Genomic DNA, 22501 nt, shown 5'->3' on the forward strand with positions numbered 1-22501 from the left:
ATTGCCCTTCTTCATTTCGTCATATTAGGAAGTAGACAATGTCAGTGTCTTACTGCTGGTGAATTGGTTAAGATAGTGTGCGCCAGGTATCACCACTGTGAAGTTATTGTTTTTTCCTTTCCATACACTGTTTATTAGAAGCAAGTCACTAAAGTCCAGTCTATACTAAAGGGGCAATGAAGTAAGCTCCACCTCTTGGAGGGAGGAGTGGCAAGGAATTTATGGATGTACTGTAAAACAACCACTTTGATTAGTAAATGTGTGGGGCAGGGTGGAGAGGGTGGATTCTTTGAGTCTATGCAAATATCCTGTTTCTCTGTCAAGATAATTCTAAGGTTTCCCTTTTAGCATTCCTCATTATTTTCCTGCCTACAGCAGTTACCTTGTTTTAAAGGTCATTTTCTCTTTCCCTCTTTGCTTGTACAGTGTTTAGTTTTGATTCTTGTGCAGGGAAGAGTTATACCTTCTTCCCCAGTTATTTGTGTATTTAATCATTTATTTATAATCCATTATGGACCCATGAGTATTTTATTTTTTGGGTTATAATTCAATATTGTCATTATTTTCTTGCTCAAATTGTTCCATCTTTGGTCATTTGGAAGTCTTTTTAGATTTCCTCCTCTGTCCTTTTGACATACTCCTGGTTTTTTTGTTTGTTTGTTTTAACCATAAGAGCTTCTGTTAATCTTTATGTTCTGTTAATTTCATAATTATGTACGTTGCGTAGTTTTTCATTTATTGTGCAAACTGGTTGGGCTCTTCAACTCTTTCTCCCCCATCCCCTTCCTAACCCCCCATTCTCCCTTTTTTATTTATTCTTTTTGCGGTCTTACTTTGTGTAAGTTGGCCTCCCTATATTGATTTTTTTTTATATCTTACAGCTTTTCTTTCTTTTTTGTCTTTTTACTTTTTTTATTTTCTGTGAGATTTCTAAACTTTATATTCAGATATTTCTTTTGAATTTTTTCTTAATTTCCAAGAGTGCTTTCTATTGTTTCCTTTTTTTTTTTATTAAGATTTTTTATTTATTTGACAGAGAGAGACACAGCGAGAGAAGGAACACAAGCAGGGGGAGTGGGAGAGGGAGAAGCAGGCTTCCCGCCAAGCAAGAGCCCGATGCAGGGCTCGATCCCAGGACCCCGGGATCATGACCTGAGCCGAAGGCAGACACTTAACGACTGAGCTACCCAGACGCCCCTATTGTTTCCTTTTTTATAGCATACTCTTCTCATTGTAGAGATGCAGGAGCTCACTGAAAATCTCTGAGTTTTCCAGCTAGATATTTTTTCTTAATACTTATGTTTCTTCCAAGGTAATTTTTTTCTCTGTACCTTGCTTTTTTCTGATGTTATAGGCTTTCCTGAATTGTGCAGTGGTCCTTGGCTTTTATTCAAGTTGATGCTGATGACTGATAACTATGTTTAGGTAAAGGAGAAAGCTTTATGGACTGGTGACTTTCATTTTAGACAATTGGGCAGGGACACTGTGAGTTATGCTGCAAGATACATAATTACCAAAATACAGTAATAAACTGTGGGACCACATTTCTGTGGATACAAATCATCAAATATTCCGACCCAATTTTTTGATAGTAGGATTAATAATCCATGTACAGACTTTAATTTACTCTTCTATGTTTTATATCTCCCTCTCACCATTTTGAGTCTGAGACTTCTACATAATTCTACAGAAGACAGATTGGCTCTCTTTAGATATATCCTCTTAATAATCTCTGTTCTAGTCTGCAGAAATTTGATGCAATCAAAATTTGTATAACATTGCATAACACAAGTGAGTTTCACAGGATTTTTTTCCTCCTTTGTCTCCTAGCATTGACCCTGTGGGCCCTGAATAACAGGTGTAAACACCATACACATCCAGCCAGAGGACTGAGAAAAAAGGCCCCTTTGCTCTAAGGCCAGCCCTCTTTGTACTTTCCACTGCAGTAGTGGCAGCAGAGACACTAAAAACCTGAGAAAATACCCATATCTCTGGCCAAAGGAACCAGAACCTTCTTTTCCATTGAATGTTAGGGAATCACTATTATTTTTCTCTTGCCATTTTACTCTGACAGTTATGTCAGTCATATGTATGTGCAGAATGGTATAGGAAGCCTCAATTCTTTCTGGCCAGAGGAACCAAGAAGAAGGGACACCTGGAGGTTGAGAAAGCATGAGGAAAATTTTGCAGAGATCTGTAAAAGGTGATCCCTAATTTCATTAATGGAACAAAAATACAGGGCTCATTCCTGAGCTGCACATGCACAGAACAGACCCAAAGAACCATAGCAAAGGCTTCAAGAACTCAACTATCTTATAAACCATCACCTGATTGCCAGCATATGCTGAGCAGACGTAAACATGACAAAGTCCTTGAAAATGAATTAATATTGGAACTCATGCCCAAAGAAGGCAAGATAGAACTAGTATGAAACTGAATGGGTCAATTACCTGCTAAAACAAAAACTTAACATTTTGCAGAGGATTCTTTAACAGGACCCAGAGTCACCACAATATAATATCCAAAATATCTAGGATACAACCCAAAATTATTCAACAGACTATGAATCCAAGTAAATCTGACTGTGTCAAGATGATCCTCATGTTGGAATTACCCGCCAGTGACTATAAAGCAGCTATTATAACCATCAGCCATGGAGTAAAGGTAAACATGTTTGAAATAAAAAGAAAGGCAGAAATTTTCAGAAGCAAAATTGAGACTCTAAAAATGAACTAAATGGTAATCTTGGAACTGGAAAAAAATGCATTATTGCAAAGTTAAAAATTCCTTATGTGTGCTCAGGAGCAAATAGAGATAATAGAAGCGTCACTGAAGTTGAAGACAGATCACTAGAAATTATACAGTCTGAAGACCAAAGAAGAAAAAGATCAGGAGGAAAACATTAACTGGGTCTCAGGGAACTGTGGAACTTACAAAATTAGTGTCATTTGAGTCCAGAAGAAAGGAAAAGATAGATCGATGTAGAAAAATATTTGACGAAATAATGGCTGTGACTTCCTATATTAGGTGTAAATTATGGACTTGAGAAGGTTATTGAATCCCAAACAGGAATTGACAGGAAGTCATGCCCAGATACATGAAAATCAGTCTGCTAAAAATTAAAGGTAAAGAAAAAATTTGGAAAGGAGCCTAAAGATAATTACACATTATGTATAGAGGAATACAAATTTGAATGATGAATCATTTCTCTTCAGAAACTATGAAGGATGGAAAAGGAAAAGAATTGCCAGCTCAGCATTTTATATCCAGTGAAAGTGTCCTCAATAAGAAAGGCAAAACAAAGGGATTTTCAGATGAAGAGAAACTTAAGAATTTCTTGTCATCAGATCTGCGCCACAAAAGAAAGGCTAAAGAAGTTTTTTAGGCTGAAGGGAAATGATACCAGCGGGAAATTGGGAATTTAATACGGAAGAACAAAATAAATGGTAAATACCTGGGTAAATATAGCAGGCTGTTAATCCTCTGCTTAAGTTTTAAAAAAATATGTTTTTTAAAGTAAAAAATTTTAGTAGTGGTGGATTTTCAATGTATGCGAATATAAAATAAAGTGGGGAGGGTAAAGAAACCTGTATGGTTGTTTTCAGGTGAAAATATAGAACACAGTGTATATGTATTGTGAAAAGTTAGCTATGTATATTGTAATCCCTTTATCAATTACCAAAAATACAGAGATTCAGGGGGGAAAGGGGAATAAATTAATCTAGTATGCTAAACAATATTCAAATAATCCAAAAGAAAGGAGAGAAGGGAAAAACAAAAATGAAAAAAAACAGAGGACAAATGGAGAACAGACAACAAAATAATAGACTTAAATCTAAACAAATCAGTAATTATATATAATGTTAATGGTCTAAACCTAACATTAGAAGATATACATTGTTGAATTGCATTAAAAAAACACCAGATTATATATTGTGTACAAAAAGCCCACTTTAAATATTATATGGATAAATTAAAAAGGATAGGAAAAACATACATGCCATACAAAGACTAATCAAAAGAAAACCAAAGTTGCTATATTAATATAACAGGCAAAATAGACTTGATAAAACAATGAAAAGTACTAGATATGACAAGACATTCTATAATGATGGAATGGCTCATTTTACATGAAGGGATAACAATTTTGGTTGTAATAGGCACCTAACAACAGAGCTCTAAAATATAAAAAGCAAGAACTGACAGAACTAAAAGGTAAAATAAAGCAATCCACAGTTACTCTTGTAGAGTTGACACTCTTTTCTTAGTGATTGATACAAGTAGACAGAAAAGTAGAAAGGGTTTAGAACATTATCAGTTTACCCTAACTGACATTCATGGAGTACTCAAGCCAATTGCAACAGAATACTTTTTTTCATAAATACATGGAACATTCTCGAACTTTTGTTCTGTGCCATAAGTTACACCTTAACAAAGTATATTCTCAGATATTAATAGAATTAAACTAGAAGTCAGTAACAAAAATAACTGAGAATTCCATATTTTGGAAATTAATCACTGCATTTCTGATTAACTCCCTGGGTCAGGAAGATACCTTAAGGGAGATTAGAAAATATATTTTCAACTGAATGAAAATACATATCAAAATTTGTGGGATATAGGTATAACAGTGCTTGGAGGGAATTTATGGCAGTAAGTGCTTTTATTAGTAACAGAGGTTTTAGTCAGTAATTATTTTTTTAAGATTTTATTTATTTGCCAGGGAGAGAGAGAGAGAGCACACAAGCAGGGGGAGCAGCAGGAGAGGGAAAAGCAGGTTCCCCACTGAGCAAGGGGCTCGATGCAGGACTCAGTCCCAGGACCCCGGGATTATGACCTAAGCCGAAGGCAGACACTTAACCAACTGAGGCACCCAGGCATCCCTTAGTAATTCTTAAGTAGAATAAGTTTCTATCTTAAATACTAGAAAACAAACGAATTAAACCCAAAACAGGAAGTTAGGAAGCAATAAATAGGAAAAATAAATGAAATTGAAAATAGACAAATGACCTAATAGAGAAAATCAGTCAAACCAAAATCTGTTTTTCTTTGAAAAGATAGAATTAATAAGTCTTTAGCTAGACTGGCCAAGAAAATTTATCAGTCAATGCCAGGAATGGAAGAGGAGGGGCATATCACTAGAGCCCCTATAGACAATATAATAATAAAGGAATGCTATGAATAACTCTACACTCTGAATTAAAGAGCTTAGGTGAAATGGACCAGCTCCTTAAAAGACACAATTGACCAATACTTGCTCAAGAAGAAATAGATAATATGAATAGTACTGTATCTATTAAAGAAATTGAATTTTAGCAAAAAACTTTCAACAAAGAAAACTCTAGGCTCAGATTGTTTATTGGAAAGTGCTTTATTATGTAATAAATGATACCAATTCTGCACAATCTTTTTTAGAGAATAAATGAAGGAACACTTGTTAACTATTTTATGAGGCCTTCATTACCATGATACCAAAGCCAGATAAAGACATTACTAGGGAAAAAGAAAACTTAACAGATCAGTATTCTCATAAATACAAATTTCAAAATCCCCAACAAAATAGCAAACCAAGTCCAGTAATACATTAAAAGAATAATTTATCATGACTCAGTTGTGTTTATTCCAGGAATGGAAGTCTGAACATTCCAAAATCAATCGGTTGATGTAATTTATCATATGAACAAGAGAAGTAAAGAAAATCACATGATTACTTAAATATATATACAAAAAGTATTTGGGAAAATCTGCATTCAGTTTGATAAAAATTCTCACATAACTAAGAATTGAAGGTTATATCCTTAACCAAGTAAAGGGCATTTGTTAAAATACTATAGTTAGCATCATACTTACTGATGAAGGACCTAATACTTATCCATAGGGTCAGGAACAAGGCAAAGATGTCTGATTTTTTTTTTAAGTTGGCATGGAGCCCAATACATGGCTTGATGTCACAGCCCTGAGATCAAGACCTGAGTTGAGATCAAGAGTTGGACACATAACCAGCTGAGCCTCCCAGGTGCCTCAAGATGACTGATTTTTATCACTCTCTTCACACTGGTATGGAAGTCCTACCTAGTGCAATAAAGCAAAAAAAAAGACACAACGCAGATTCTAAAGAAAGAAATAAGTGTCTTTATTTGCAGACAACCTGGTTGTCTATTTAGAAACACCCTGGTATCTACAAGAAAGCTGTTTGTACTAATAAGTGTTTGGTAAGATTTCAAGATTACAAGGTTAATATACACAATGAATTGTCTTACTGCATACTAGCAATGAACAACTGGATACAAGTAGCTTAATACTGTCATTTTTAATAAGGTGAAAAGAGTAAAACACTTCACTGGAACTCTAACAAAATATATGCAAGATATGTATACTGAAAACTAAATATTGATGAGAGAATTGAAGATGATGTTAGTGGATTCCATGGCCCAATATTGTTTTGATGTCAGTTCTCCCAGATATATATACAAATCTAGTGCAGTTCTTCTCAAAATTACAGCAGTATTTTGTAGATAATAGTAAGCTGATCTAAAATTTATATGAAAGGCAAAGCAATTAGAGTGTCAAAACAGTTTTGAAAGAAATACAAAAAGTCAGCCAATTGACACTAAATGATTTTAAGATTTCCTATAAAGCTACAGTATTTCAATGCTATGAGTATGAGGTTCTGGTGAAAAAAAGGACACATAGATAAGACCAAATAGAGAATTCAGAAATTAACCCACACACATATCATGCAAAAATAATTGTATGGAGAAATTATTTTCAATAAATGGTTTGGAAGAATTGGAAAGCCACATGCAGGAAAAGAACTTTGAGCTACATACCTCATATCTTTTACAAAAACTGACTCAAAATTACTCAGACTAAAACCTGAAAGTATAAAATTTTTTTAATAAAATATAAAAGTCTTTGTGACCTTGGGTATGCTAGAGTTTTTAATACAGCACCAAAAGCACAATCCATAAAAGAACTGATACATGGGACTAGATAAAAACTATAAACTTTTGCTCCGTTAAAGATCTGTTAAGAAAATGAAAACATAAGACAGAGACAGAAAACATTTGAAAAACATACCTGACAATGTACTTTCATCCAGAATCTATAAAGAATTCTCAAAACTCAACAATTTGTAAACAACCCAATTTTTTAAAAATTGGCGAAGGATTTGGACATTTCACTGAAGAGGATGTACATCTGACAAGCACAGTAAAGATATTTTATATCACCTTTATTTGAGGAATGCAAATTAAAACTGCAGTGAAAAACCAGTACACATCTATTAAAATGGCTAAAATTAAAAACAAGGACACCAAAATCCTGACAATTAGAAGAACCGGCAAGAATGCCAAGCTGGTGGGAATGCAAAATGGCACAGCGTTTTTGGAATTTTCTTATAAAAGTTTAAACATATACTTAGGCTATGATCTAGCAATCCACTCTTGAGTATTCACCCCAAAGAAATAAAAACTATGTTCACACAAAAAGCAATGAATATATATAGCAGATTTTATTTATAATCACCCCAAATTGGAAACAACCAAATATTCTTCAGCTGGTTGAATGGCTAAAGAGCTGTGGTATTTTGCTGGAGGAGGTAATCCAACAGACTTGATTGCTGGTTGACCTGCAGGTTGGACCTGGGTAATCAGAGGCTTCTCACCCCGTCCCCTGTCCTTAGAATATACTTTCTGCCCACTGTTCCCATAATGGGAGCTGTTAGAAGGATGTAACCTTGAGAGAGAAAGATGTTGAAACCATCTGGACAGTATATATGACTGAACCCAGTTAAGACCGCTTTGTAAACTTTTAAGATTTGGCAGGTAGATGTAGAGATATATTCATCTGGTGGCCATCCAAAACAAGCCTCATAAGTTTTCCTTTTTTTTTCTTTTTTTAAGGATTTTATTTATTTATTTGAGAGAGAGAGAGTACATGAGGGGGGAGAGTCAGAAGGAGAAGCAGACTCCCTGCTGAGCAGGGAGCCCGATGCGGGACTCGATCCTGGAACTCCAGGATCATGACCTGAGCCGAAGGCAGTCGCTTAACCAACTGAGCCAACCAGGCGCCCCAAGTTTCCTTTCTTATAAAATTGCCACCTACCAATGTGGAATGGTCTGCCTTTTTTGTTTTCTCCTTACCCTTTGTGTACAGGACCAGTTGGTGTACCAACATATAGATATATACAACAGAGTATTGCTCTCCAACATAGAAGAATGAATTATTAATATAAACAACCACAGTGATGAAATTCAGATGCGTTGTTAAGTGAATGATCCCAGCATCAAAATCTACCTATTATATGATTCTATTTATGTATGACAATACATGGAAAAATAAAAACCATAGAGACAGAGAACAGATTATTGTTTTCTAGGGCATAAGGGAGAAAAGAATTCAACTAGAGGCATCGTGAAGGAATTTTTGAAAGCCATAACTTCCATATTTTTATTTTGGTGATGACTAAATGATTTCATGTATTTGTCGAAACTCATAGAGCTGTGTCCCAAAAAGAATAATTTTACTTTGTATAAATGAAAACATAAGGTTTTAAAGTGGGAGACAAACTCATTTTTGAGAAATTCTAATGTAAAAAGGGAGAGAGATTTTTCTTCTTTTTTGAGAATCCAAAACCATTTTCTTTTCAGCCTCATATATATGCCTCAGTAACATACAGTACTTCTCTTAACTCTTCCAGGAATAATAGTATTTAGAGCCAGAGGAATACCTAAAAACGATTTTGTGCAACCCTATCATTTTATAAATAAGGACTAAACTGAAGTCTTAGGAGGTTGATTGATTTCTTTACTAAGGCCCAAACTTAGTTCCTTGAACTAAGTTGAGTGATAAGTGATGAGTAAGAATGAGCCATTGGATTCGTAGAGTAAACAAATTCAGACAGGCAATAACAGTCACAGCTAACATTTCTGAGTCCTTTCATTGTGTGGGAGTTTTTCTAAATGCTCTTTTTCATTCATTTTCTCATTTAATCCTTTGAACAGTAACACAAAATAGGTATCTCTGTTATTCCTACTTAAAAATGTAGAAACTGGGGCGCCGGGGTGGCTCAGTCGTTAAGTGTCTACCTTTGGCTCAGGTCATGGTCCCAGGGTCCTGGGATCGAGCCCCACATCAAGCTCCCTGCTCGGCGGGACGCCTGCTTCTCCCTCTCCCACTCCCCCTGCTTGTGTTCCCTCTCTTGCTGTGTCTCTCTCTGTCAAATAAATAAATAAAATCTTTTAAAAAAATAAAAAATAGAAATGAAGAAACTGAGAATTGGCGAGAGAAGTTGCCCAAAGTTACATGGCTGGTAGGTAGAGCAGAGTCAAGATTTTAATCCTGAGCTAGAATCCAATTCCTACGAAAAACAAAAGTATCATACGTCAGGACCTGCAAGCAGTTCAGTGTTTGGAACCATAATATTTGTGACAATAGGTTAAAAAAAAAAAAATAGGCAGAGGTTAGTTACCATTGTATGTTATAAACTATTTAACTTTGTTTTTTTCACAGCCTTAGGAAATGGGGAACCACTGAAAGTTTTCAGCAGTTAATCAGATTGGTCATCTTTTTATTTTAGACCACTTGGTATATATAGGAAGAATAGATTTATAGGGAATAATTTTGAGACCATTTAGTGAAGACAATAGCTATTGTTGACGATCCTAACTAGAACAAAAGTTTTTCTTTTTCTTTTTTAAAGTTTTAAGAGTATGTGGGACCAGGTCAAGAAATGATTGTGTAATAAAATTGACAGGACTTGGTGATTATTAAATGTGAGAAAAGAGATAATAGGTACCAGTGATAACTGCTACCAGTTGAAATGGAGACTACAGAAGGATAAGTATATTGTAGAATTGTCTACCTTCCTTCAGTTCTCTCAGTTTTGTTTCTCATGGTTGTTTGTTTTGGGGCTCTGTTGTTAGGTGCACATATATTTATAATTGCTATATCTTCTTGATGGATTGAGTCTTTTATCATTGTAAAGTGTCTTTGTAGTAACTATTTTTATCATATTGGTCTGTTATTAATATAACTATTTCAGCTCTCTTTTGCATGGTATATCTTTTTTCTAACTTTTACTTTTAGCCTATTCATGTCTGAGTTTAAAGTGAACCTCTTTTAGGATAGTGTATAGTTGGATCATATTTTTCTGTAATTCTTTCTGGCAACCTCTTCCTTTTAATTGGAACATTTAATACATTCACATTTAATGCAATTACTGATGAGGAGTTAATGCCATTTTGATATTTGTTTTCTACGTGTCTTCTTTTTTGTTCCTGTATTCCTATGTTATTAGCATTTGGTGTTAAATATTCTTTGTATGTTATTTTAATCCCCTTGTTATTTCTCTATAATACTAATATGATATTTTATTTTCTTAGTGGTTGCCTGCTTTGGGGATTACAGTTCACATCTTAAAATAGTCTAGGTGCAAATCTGCTAGCAATAAATTCTTTCAGTTTTTATTAATCTGGAAATGTCTCAATTTCTCCTCATCTCTTTTAAAGATTTATTTATATGAGAGAGAGAGAAGGAGCACGCTGGGGTAGGGGCAGAAGGAGAGAGAGAATCTCTAGCAGACTCCCTGCTGAGTGAGAAGCCCAATGCAGGGCTTGATCCCATGACTCTGAGATCACTATCTGAGCCAAAATCAAGAGTCAAACACCCAACTGACTGAACAACTGAGGTACCCCCCCCATGCTCATTTTTGAAAGATAGTTTTGCTGTATATAGAATTCTTGGTTGACAAGATTTTCCTTTCATCTGGTATCATCCCACTGCTTCTGGCCTCTATGAACTCCAGTAAAAAATCAGCTATTATTATTCGACAATCCCTTGTAGGTGATGCATCACTTTTCTTGCTGTTTTGTAGATTCTCTTTGTTTTTTGACTTTAAGCAGTTTATGATATGTCTCAGTGTTAATCTCATTGCATTTAACCTACTTGGGGTTTATTGAGCTTCTTGGATGTATACATTAATGTTTTTCATCAATTTGAGAAGTATTTGGCTATCCTTTCTGCAAATATTTGTAAATATTCTGCAGATATTCTTAAATATCTTGGATCAATAAATCTCTCCCCCTTGCTGAGAGGTTTTGTGTGTATGTTGGAATGCCCTCAGCCCTCAATTGACAACTCTGCCTTAGCTTTCACTTCCTGCCTATGCAGACCCTCAACAGTTAAGCACACATGAGAGTTTGGGCCTTCTCAGGTCTTTCCTGAGCATGCTCACAGCTTTAAAGCATGTATGTGGTCATCTAGATTCCAGGGAGTGTGCCAGAACTTTTCAAAGCCACTATGGGATATTTTTAACTCCCAGTTTTTCCTTTTAAGCTTTTTGTTAAGTCTTTTTATTGTTTGTCCCAAGTATTATCCATTGCCCTGGGCATCCATGAAGTTAAAACAGTTACCTACAGTTGTTTTAGACAAACACACGTTCTTTTCCATCCCTGGAAAAAGACTTTTCACATTGGGCTGTCTCCAAGTCAGGGTCAATACAATAGTCTTTTAAGTGAGGTCTTCTGAAGAACCACAGACAGATCCCATTATCATTTCCTTGGAAATGAGGTTTTGAAAGAGTTCCAGCTCTGTTCTCCCTCTGGTAGCTGCTAGGCTTCTGGGGAATTTAAAATGGAATTAGGGAAGTTAAAATACCATAAAATTTGCTGTACTAATCAAGATTCAGCCATTTTCCTTTAATAAACAGTGATGAATTTTGTAACACATTGAATGATGTGTATGGCACATATAAGAGATGTGAAATTCAGTTTGATTTAGGAATCTGAATCTTGATGCCATTATCCATTTTATAGATCATAGTTAAAACTATTAGATTAGATAAGATTACTTTTAAAAAGCATTTGTGATAAAATTGATCAAATGATTTCTATATTCAAATAGATAATTGCTTAAGAAGTAAATGAAAAATTACTCATTTTGCAAATTGATGTCCCTATAAAGTCATAGACTCAAATCTCAGCCCATCAGTCAGAGTAGCATTACATTATTTTTTTGGTCAGATTCCTCATTATTTTAATAATTATCTAAATTTTGTTGGGGGACCTAGCTAGCTCAGTTGGTGGAGTATGTGACTCTTGATCTTGGGGTTGTAAGTTTGAGCTTTGTGTTGGGTGGGGATTACTTAAAAATATTTAAGTCTTATTTCCATTGCCCTTCCCACTCAACCTTCCTTTACTCCCAGTTCTTCTACATCAAGAATATAAGCCATGGAACTTTTTGGAAATTACCATTGCTCCCCCTTTTAATTTACTTTTATCCACAGGTAAAAATAGAATTGAGGGTACTCATGAAAAGATTCATTTAGATATTCTAGGCTGGGTAGGTAAAAGAAGAGTGTCCAGGAGAGACTAATAAGTTGAAGGTGTTGGAGGGGTGGACTTGAGGGATCCAACAAGCCTCACAGTTTGAGTAACTAGGCTTCTTAGAACAAATAAAAAAATTACTTCTTTAATGTGGGTTATAAAAGTGGTTATTGTTACTTAAAAATTGTATATAGTTGACCCTTGAACAGCACAGGTTTGAACTGTGCAGGTCCACTAATACGTAGATTTGTGTTTTTTTTTTAAATAAACTGCAAATGCATTTTCTCTTCCTTATGATTTTCTTAGTTATGTTTTCTTTTCTCTGATTTACTTTATTGTTAGAATACAGTATATAATATGTGTAACACAAAATATGTTAACTGTGCTATTGGTAAGGCTTCCAGTCAACAATAGGCTATTAGTAGTTAAGTTTTGGGGAAGTGAAAAGTTACACACAAATTTTCACCTCTGCTGCAGGTATAGGGAGTCAGTGCTTCTAACCCCTTGGTGTTCCAAGGTCAACTGTATATGCTATACATGGATATTTGGTGAAAGTTATTCATGAGCCAAGGGGTATGTTTTTTACTTAGCTGTAACAAATGCCAGACATTTAAAAGTGTCCCTGTGTAGTGAGTTGAATTGTGTCTCTTAGAGATGTTCAAAGTCCTAATCCCTGATGAATATGACTTTATTTGGAAATAGGTTTTTTTGCAGATAAAATTAAAGATGAGGTCTTACCATGCCTAGTGCCTAAAATTCAGGACCTGTGGACCCTAAATCCAATGACTGATAATCTTTGTAAGAAGGGAAGAAGACACAGAGACATGGGGAAAGGCTATGTGAAGACAGAGGCAGAGATTGGAGGGATGCAGCTCCAAGCCACTGAATGCCAAGGATTGCCCAGAAGTCACCAGAGCTAGGATGAGGCATGGAAGGATTCTTCTCTAGAGTCTGGTGGGAGCATTGTCCTACTGACGTCTTCATTTTGGACATCTAGCATATAGAACTGTGAGAGAATAAATATATATTGTTAGAAGCCACCCAATTTGTGTTACTTTCTTAAAAAAAAAATCCAGGGAAACTAATACAGTCATTTAGTTTGCTCCTGGAATTAATTTTAATTTGTAAATTTTAATTTATAAATATAATAAAAATTAATTTTAATTTATAAATATGTTATGACAAACAAATAATTCATAAGGTATGTTTTATACATTGTATTAGCTTGATTTGAGGGCAACATGTTGAAAACCAGAATACAGGCAGAACTGTGACAGCAAGATAGTTGGCTCTTGATGGTACTTCAAATAAAGCTTAAAAAAATCTGATTTGTTGCATTTATTCAAATCTGTGATTCCATTGACAATCTCAGCAGCTTTTCTGAGAGAAATTACTCTTAATATTATGCTAGGAAGTAATCTAAAGTAGTTTCTAAATATGAGTCTTCTATTTACGTCCCCTTAAAGACTATATTTTACAGTCATGTAATACAACATGGCATTCTCTTGATAACCTAGGTCAAAGTAACAATTCTTTTTTCTTTTTTTAAAGATTTATTTATTCATTCATTCATTTATTTATTTATTTTAGAGGGAGAGAAAACATGAGTGGGAGGGACAGAGGGAGAGGGAGAGAATCTCAAGTAGACTCCGCGCTGAGCACAGAGCCCAGCTTGGGGCTCAGTCCCACAACCCTGAGATCACGACTTGAGCTCAAACCAAGAGTCAGACGCTTAACTGACTCTGTGCCACTCAGGCACCCCAAGCAGTTCTTTTTTTCTATACTCAAGTTTATTAAACCAAAATTGTTTGGGTTATGTTCTTGATATTTTCTTACAGAAGTAAAATATGGGATTTGTCCTTGACATGCTTTGGATACTTGTAATGAAAATACTTCACAGATTTTGGATCATGTGATAGATCATTTATCATTTATTTCCTTATTAGGCCTTACTTTTTTCAAGATTATACCATATATATCTCTTAGTTTTCTGTCGCTGCCATAACAACAAAGTATCTCAAATTTAACAGCTTAAAAGAACATTTATTATATCACAATTTCTTTAAGTCAGAAATCTGAGTAGGCTTGCCCTGGGTCCTCCACCTAGCATCTCACAAAGTCAAAATCAAGGTGTCAGCTGGGCTACTCCTTGTCAAAGGCTCTAGGGGAGAATCTGCTTCCAAACTCATCGACACTTTCAACCAAATTGTTTTTGCTGTTGTAGGACGCAGTTCCCTGTTTCCTTGCTGGCTTTCACCTGGGGGCTGTTGTTTGCTCCTGGAAGCTGTCCATATTCTTTGTCATATTCTCCATGTGGCACCCTCCCAGCAATAGCAGGTCAAGTCCCTTTCAGTTCTAATCTCTCTGATTTTTCCTGCTGCAACTCTGACTCCAGCTGAAGAAAACTCAGCTTTTAAGAGCTCATGTGATTAGGTTGGGCCCACTCAGATAAATCAGAATAATCTCTCTGTATTAACATCTGTAATCTTCATTATATCCCTTTGCCATGTAATAAAACATATTCACAAATTCCAAGGATTAAGGCATGGCCATTCCTGCTTATCATAAGTAACTAGTATCAAGTTTCAATAATTAGTTATACTAATTACAGAAGTATTAACCTGAGAATAATTATAAAATAAGATAATTATAAATATAAGGAAGATACTGTAGTCTATTAGTATAAGAACTCTGACCTTGAGATAAAGGATAATAATGTTTGCTAATAGTAAGAAATTTAGAAATTGATACTACAGAAAACGTACTTCTTTGTGGAAAAGGGTAGCAAACTGAAATGTCATTTCCATAATGTTAGTTTAATTGTGCAATGTAATTTACTTAATTTGAGATTCTAGCCAACTTTTATTGCTTAAAATTAATTCACACCCACATCAGTTAGGAATAGACAGACTAAAAGGTCCACATACATACCCTGTCACCATGATATCCCAGTTTGCCACTAGATTGGCTGGGACTTAAATTTCTTAATTGGTGTTGATAGCTCCACATGGTTGCAAATGACTATCTCAAGATAATAGAATCTTCTTAAAGTGTCAGACTCTCACTTGTTCATTTTTGTATCACTGGTGCCTGGTACATTGTAGATGTTGCACAAATATTTGTTCAAAATGATTGAGTTCATGAGCATCACAGCTAACGAAGACTTACTAAACAGCTATGTGCAGGTTAATCATCCAGTTGATTCAGTGCTTACTAAATGATGTGTCTTGGAGCCATCACCACCTGATTTTTTTCTGATTATCCTTGGCCATTGTTGCTATAAAGAAAGGAGGTCTATAATTGCACTTTGATGATTAGAACAAAAAGCACAAACCAGAAGTACAGTGCCTTGAATCCCACTGTGATATTAATAAGTTGTATGATTCCCAAGATTAATTAATTTCTGAGCCTCAACTTAAAAAATGAAAAATGTAAAATAAGATCTTTAAGATTTCTTTTAACTTTAAAATTTGTAAGTTGTGAATTTTTCTTTTGTAATAAAATGGGAGACTTGAAAGGTTGGAAGAATTCAAGATTATCTTAACCTTAACACCCGCATTTAATCGTTTTTTGCCCTTGTCTAAGTATCAGCATTCAGAAAATGCAAATGTTTTTGAGAATTTTGCTTAAACCATATATTTATCCTTTCATTTAATTTTTCAAGACTGAAAGAGAAAAATTTAATGAAATACTGTCAGTGTAATTTTTTAAAAATAAAAGCAAACACAAAGAAGAGGGGGGATTATCTGATATGGACAAAGTTGAGCCTCTAGATTTTCTACTGATAAGTCAAAAGTAGGGCTAAGTAAAGAAGTCAGCCAAACTCAATTTTCTTAGGATTCAAATTCTAGTATCAAATTGAAAACATTTCTTTCCCTTAAGTAACAAGTTTTAGAGGGAAGGACTAAAGCTAATAGTTGATCTGTTGTGAACATGATGATATACCACTTAACCAAATTTTTGTGCACTCCACCCATTATATACAGAAGTGAAATGCATTTTTTCTTTTTAGTTAAAATTTAGTTTTTATTCCAAAATAGCGAAGTAGTTAGTTCCAGTGGAATTATCTTACATCTTAAGGAGAGCATATGTAAGGATCAATTTGTATACAAGAACCTAACTGCCTTATTCTGTGACACCTCAAAACTCTATTAAATCTGAAATGGAGTATTTGCCGGACTCGTTTTTCCCTTGTGAAGAAACTTGGTACAGTGTTAAATTGTTAACTGATTTTATTTTAAGTAGTTCTAAGATAGTTTATGCCTCTAGGTATTATAATTAAAATGGAGACAATAGCTTGTTTTTTGTTTTGTTTTAAGATTTTAGTTTATTTGAGAGAGCACAAGAGGGGGTAGGGTCAGAGGGAGAAGCAGACTCCCCGCTGAGCAGGAAGCCCGATGTGGGACTCGATCCCAGGACTCTGGGATCATGACTTGAGCCAAAAGCAGTTGCTTAACCAACTGAGCCACCCAGGTTCCCTGGAGACAGTAGTTTTTAAGGAAGAGTGGACATAAGCCTCGAACATTATATATTGTTACACCTGTAAGAGATTTTTGGGATCATCTGTTAGAAATCCTCTTGTTTTGGGCACCTGGGTGGCTCAGTCGTTAAGCGTCTGCCTTTGGCTCAGGTCATGATTCCAGGGTCCTGGGATCAAGGCCCACATCGGGCTCCCAGCTCAGCGGGAGGCCTGCTTCTCCCTCTCCCAATCTCCCTGATTGTGTTCCTTCTCTCGCTGTCTCTCTCAAATAAATAAATAAAATCTTTAAAAAAAGAGAAATCCTCTTGTTTCGTAGATGGGGAAACTGAGTGGTACTTAACTTGCTCCAGCTTTTACTTCCAGGCCTTAGTAGAATCAGGATTTTAACTCAGGTCATTTATTCCCCATCACATGCTCTTCTATACTGCACTGCTTGTTTGATAGCATTTTATTTATTTTTTTTTTAAGATTTATTTATTTGAGAGAGAGAGCAGGGAGCACAGTGGGGAGAGGGAGAGAGAAACCCTGATATCATGACCTGAGCCGGAGCCAAGAGTGGACACTTAACTGACTGTGCCACCCAGGCACCCCTTGTTTGATGGCATTTTCAAATAAAAACAGAAAGAAGATATTTTGCAGCTAGTCAAAAGTTAAACAAAAGCAAAGTATGATCTGAAGAGAAATTATTTAAAATTATAATTTCATTTAAATAAAATGTGTATGATTTCATTACTATTTTTTTTGTTTAGGTGAAAAGAGATTTGAATGCCCAGAATGTTCCAAAAGGTTTATGCGGAGTGATCATCTCTCCAAACATGTCAAAACGCACCAGAATAAGAAAGGTGGTGGGACAGCTCTTGCCATTGTTACCTCGGGAGAACTGGACTCATCTGTTACAGAGGTGCTTGGCTCCCCAAGAATTGTCACAGTTGCAGCCATTTCTCAAGATTCAAACCCAGCAACTCCCAATGTTTCAACCAACATGGAAGAATTCTGAAAAGTTATTTATAACAGAGACCTCTAGTGCTGCACTTAAGTTTACACACCTTTGAAAATCTGGAAATGGGCTGGTCAAGTGGATTACAGAGTAGGAAATCATGTTTTCATTCTTGGCTTCTTTTAAGTATTCCAAGATTTTGGGTCAACACATAAAATGTTGAATTTTTAAAAATACAAAAAGCAAACTGATGTACTAGAAACAGAAAAGTATTTCCTCCATACTATAAGTTGTAGTTATTTGGAAATAGATCACATAATCCTTAAACTGAATCTTCCCCCTCTCTTAACATCATGTGTTAACATGTTTAAAAAGACAGACCTCAGTGTTTGCAGGCTGGACCTTAATTGGACTTGTTTTCTTTGGAAGTACTTTGTTACAAATTCAGTCAGTAATATTTTTATGTAGGGTTTTTTTTTTTTCCGTATAGCACAGAAAACAGTTAACTAATGATAGGGATAATACTTTATTTCCTTAGCTTGTTTTTGGAAAATCAACTGAAAATAGTTTTGGCCGTCTTTTCTAAATGTTAGAAATTCTTCAACATTTGAATTAGAGTAAGTTCCAAAAAAGTAATCTGAGATGCAGCTCAGATCTTTATGACCACTACATTATAGTAGTGTGTATGCAGACAATCAGTGAAGTCCAATTACTTTCTCCATTTGGAGACACAAGAGGAACTTAGAGCTAAACTTTAGGTTAAATTTTAGATTGAAACCTTAGAAAAATACTGGGGTGGGGAGGGTGGTTAAAACAAAATTCATAATAGCTTCAGAAAAATAAAATGAGGCAACTTAACATGTAAGGTTTTGAAGTTAGGATTGATTATATTCCTAACCCTAGGTTGAACCACAAAATTCATTTTAAATGTTTATATTGGAAATATTTGCATAGAGTATAAATCATTCTGTAGTTTCATATTCTGTAAATATGATTTATGTTGACAATGTGCAGAATTCTTTATGCTTTGACTTGGTAGCCAAAGAAGGAATTATCACACCTTTTTTTAAGGCCAGCAGAAAATTATCTTTTAACTACATTTCAAATTCCGTTTTCCTCTCTACTAAAATTTAGCCAATCTCATTTATTTCTAGAACTCTGTTAGAAGGCTGGTTACGAATTTATAACATAGAAATGTCTTTATGTTATGCCGATAACTGAATTTTCCCTAAAAAGACAGCCTAACAAATATATAACAATGTGATATTACGAAGCAAGTTATTTTTAAAAAATCAGAATAATGTTCAAATAAGTGACTAAAGGAAAAAATTGTATTTTATTGTTTATGCAAGGGTCTTATAGGAAAGATGGCCAAAAGTCTCATGAAAAATTTTGGATTATACCAACAGCTTATGTATTAGTAAGATATCTCTTACTTTAAAAATGTATTTACATGGAAACATTAATGGAATTGGAATTGACCATTGGAAAACTAAAATTTTTAACTGCCTGGTTTATTAACATTATTAGTTTGGGAACCGTTTGAATAAAGGTACGTGTTTTCTTGTGCATTCTCTATTATTTCAGGAAAAGTACTACTCATGCGAATTCTCTTCCAAAATTATAATGTTTCTTGTATTTTTGATGAAGGAGAAATACTGTAATGATCACTGTTTACACTATGTACACTTTAGGCCAGCCCTTTGTAGCGTTATATAAAACTGAAGGTCTTTTGTGCTTTCAGTTTGTATAAAAAAGCTTTGAGATTAAAGGAAAAAAAATTTTTACACTGTGGTTATAAATTTCAAGTTTCTTAAAGCTTTTGTAGACTTGTAACAAAGTCTTTAAATTTTAGTTGGATTTTGTAAATTGTTTTGTATATTTTATTTAATGTACTCTTAACAACTGATGTATCTGGCTTTAAAACATCAGAATCAGTTTGTTGTTTTGTTTGGTACAGAGGAGCATTTGGTAGTGTTAATTTTAATTTTATTATATAGGAGCTGAAACATCAAATATATATTTTATCTATCATTATGCTACACAATCAGTGCTATAAATTTTTTTATGCAAAGAAACTTTCCTAATGTTTGAATCATGTTTCCTCAAAGTGACACTTTTTGTTGTTGTTAATACCAAGTATGAGCTCTCTGCACCATTATTCCATGAACCAGTTTTAATGCATACCTGTGTATGCTCATCAGAAATGGAAGTTATTTTTTAATCAACAATGAGGCCTATTATAAATTTAACAAACTGAATCTGGATAGCTTTATAGCATATAAAATATATTAATTTGTGTTAGCAGGTGCACATTTCACCACTGAAATTAGAAATATTTTGACAGTCTGTTCTGCATACCATTCTGAATCCACTTTTCTGTCTTATAAGAATCGTAAATTTCAGTGTCCTTTATTTGACTCAGTGGGATATAGCTGTTATAAGTAATAGGGCACAGATGTGCAGTAGAGTCATATTTAATGGCATTTCACTGTTCATTCCCTTTGCCACCGTTATAAAACTTTTCTTTATTGTAATTATCAGTGCAAAGATATGTATTTATCATGGTAGAACTCCAGTGTTAGAATAGTTTTTTCTTACAGTATACTTTCTTTGGTTAGGTTTGTGTATGTGTTGCTGATTACATTAGAACTTGATGTTAAGTCATTATTTATCACACTCTCATGAGAGCAGTAATAAAAGTGTGTAATCTAGGAGAAAAAGTTAATTTGTCAAACTTAGATAAGCATGATGTTTAGGTCCTATTTTTCAATTTTATAACTGTTTTATTGCAACAATATTTGTATTTAAGTCTTCATTTTAATGCCTTGTGGTGTTTTTTTATGCATGTCACTAAGTTGTCATCCCACATAAATTGATGTGCAGCATAGGGTATTAAATCTACATAATGATTTTAAAACAAATAGTTGATGGTAAAATGTAAATGTTTTACAAAAATTCCTTATAAAAAGTTTTGTAGTAACATTTCACTTGTAAATTTTTTTTGTAAAAAAATTGAAAATGAAAAAAATGAATCCAGAAAAAACCTGTTTCCCATATCCTAGAATTTAGACAATTATTCTGCCAGCAAAGCCTCTGGGGCTGTAATTGACATTTTTACAGTGCTGATTTGTATAAAATTTGTTTTTTGTGGATTTGGAAATAAAATCATGTACAAGTTGTTGCCTGCAATAACAATTGCAAGTAACTATTAAAAATTCCCTTGAGTTTAACATGTTTCTTCATTTAATTATGTATACTATAAAGCAGCAATAAATTATTTGAAGTATCAACCTTCTTATCACGATGAACACTAGGAAGTAAAATGCTTCTCACTAGAAAACGTATTGGCAACTCTTCGTAATTCCTGATATTAAGATCTGGTCACCATTTCTCTGAACATACTGCCAAAGAACACCAATGCAGATTTCATGTTAATTTGTAGCCATTGCTCTAGACATTTATGGAAATTAAAATTTGATTTAGGGACATTTTTTACTTAAATATTTTTAAGCAGTAAATGTTAGGACATTGTAGGAAGAGCTAAAAATGAAAACATAATTAAAATATTTAAGCTCACAGAAACACTGAGAAGCAGTGTGTGCCACATAAATGCCACAAAATCTGTAAGCAAAAGCTGTTGTCTTTTCCTCAGGGGAGAACCCAGCAAATACCATGAAGAACCTTGCTAACATAATGAATACATTATTGTAACAACTTCAGTTATCAGATTTCCAAGCCCAGGCCAGATTAGATGATATAGCCACGCGAGGGGCCGGGGATGTTATGCAGCAGGGGAAGTACACTGACACTGATAGAAGATTCCACAAAGAGTCTTTTTACATCTATAGTAATCGGGAGCTAAATAGTGTGTGGGGAGATTGCCTTGTACAGGAAAGCCCGAAGGTAAAGGTATGTTTATGTCACAACTCCGTGTCATGTAATATGTGTTCATAACAATGCCTGAATTGAGAAACAGTTAAATTATGCTATTCTGCCAAACAAGACCACTAAGAAATTTTTCAAAAAATTGATATCAAAACGAAAGATGATAAAATTATTAGAAAAATTCACATTTGGAAGCTTCAGGATACTACATAAAAGAGGTGATAATGAAATTAGAGAATTAAAATTTTGTTTATTAATATGATAGTACCAGATGGATTCTTGGGATTTCTAGGAACTTCAGCCACATAACTATGAACAAAAATGAGTGAAAGAAAAGACCACGAAAGTAATGCTTTTTACTTTCTCCTAGATTGTGGACATGGGTATAATAAGCTGGGAAAGTTGAAGCAATGCTGAGAGCAAGACCGCACTATAATACGGTGTGGTTCACAGTGCTGGTGGTGAGGATAACCGCAAGGCAGGGAAAGAGATAGTATCATTTGTTTAGTATTTAAAAGTTCACATGCTTAAGGGGTGCAGAGATTCAACGTGTGTGCAAGAAATGCGAAATTATTCTTAAATACATCTGAATCGTGTTAACTGTATTTATTACCCAAGCAATAATATGTTTGATATACACACAACCAATTTGTAATTGTGTAGCAGGATTTTTAAGGTATGTATTTTCATTCTTTTCAGATTTGCTAATAAGCATCTTTGGCTGTGTTCCTCCTAATAGCAGGTGGCAATGAAATAATTTATTTTTGGATACCTGCGAGTAATCTCAAGTACAAATAAAAGGAGAGGGGAAGAGAGGAAAGAAGATAGATCTTGTAAACCTCTATTTTTGTCTAACGTAATAGTTTGGAT

The 22501-nt window shown here is 34.5% G+C and overlaps 1 protein-coding gene across 1 annotated transcript in view; it reads left to right on the forward strand.

The window, feature by feature from the left end:
• The window catches only part of SP4 (Sp4 transcription factor), an 86583-nt gene extending 65607 nt beyond the window's left edge, over positions 1-20976 (forward strand). The window contains exon 6 of the mRNA XM_028119327.2: positions 17556-20976. Coding sequence (XP_027975128.1) covers positions 17556-17803 — 248 coding nt within the window. The 3' untranslated portion in view covers positions 17804-20976. The remainder of the gene's footprint in view (positions 1-17555) is intronic.
• The last annotated feature ends 1525 nt before the right edge of the window (positions 20977-22501 follow it).

Source organism: Eumetopias jubatus, unplaced genomic scaffold (genome assembly GCF_037043125.1).
Source record: "Eumetopias jubatus isolate StellerSeaLion01/CBP00866 unplaced genomic scaffold, mEumJub1_p1.0 scaffold_14, whole genome shotgun sequence".
NCBI classification, from domain to species: Eukaryota; Metazoa; Chordata; class Mammalia; order Carnivora; family Otariidae; genus Eumetopias; species Eumetopias jubatus.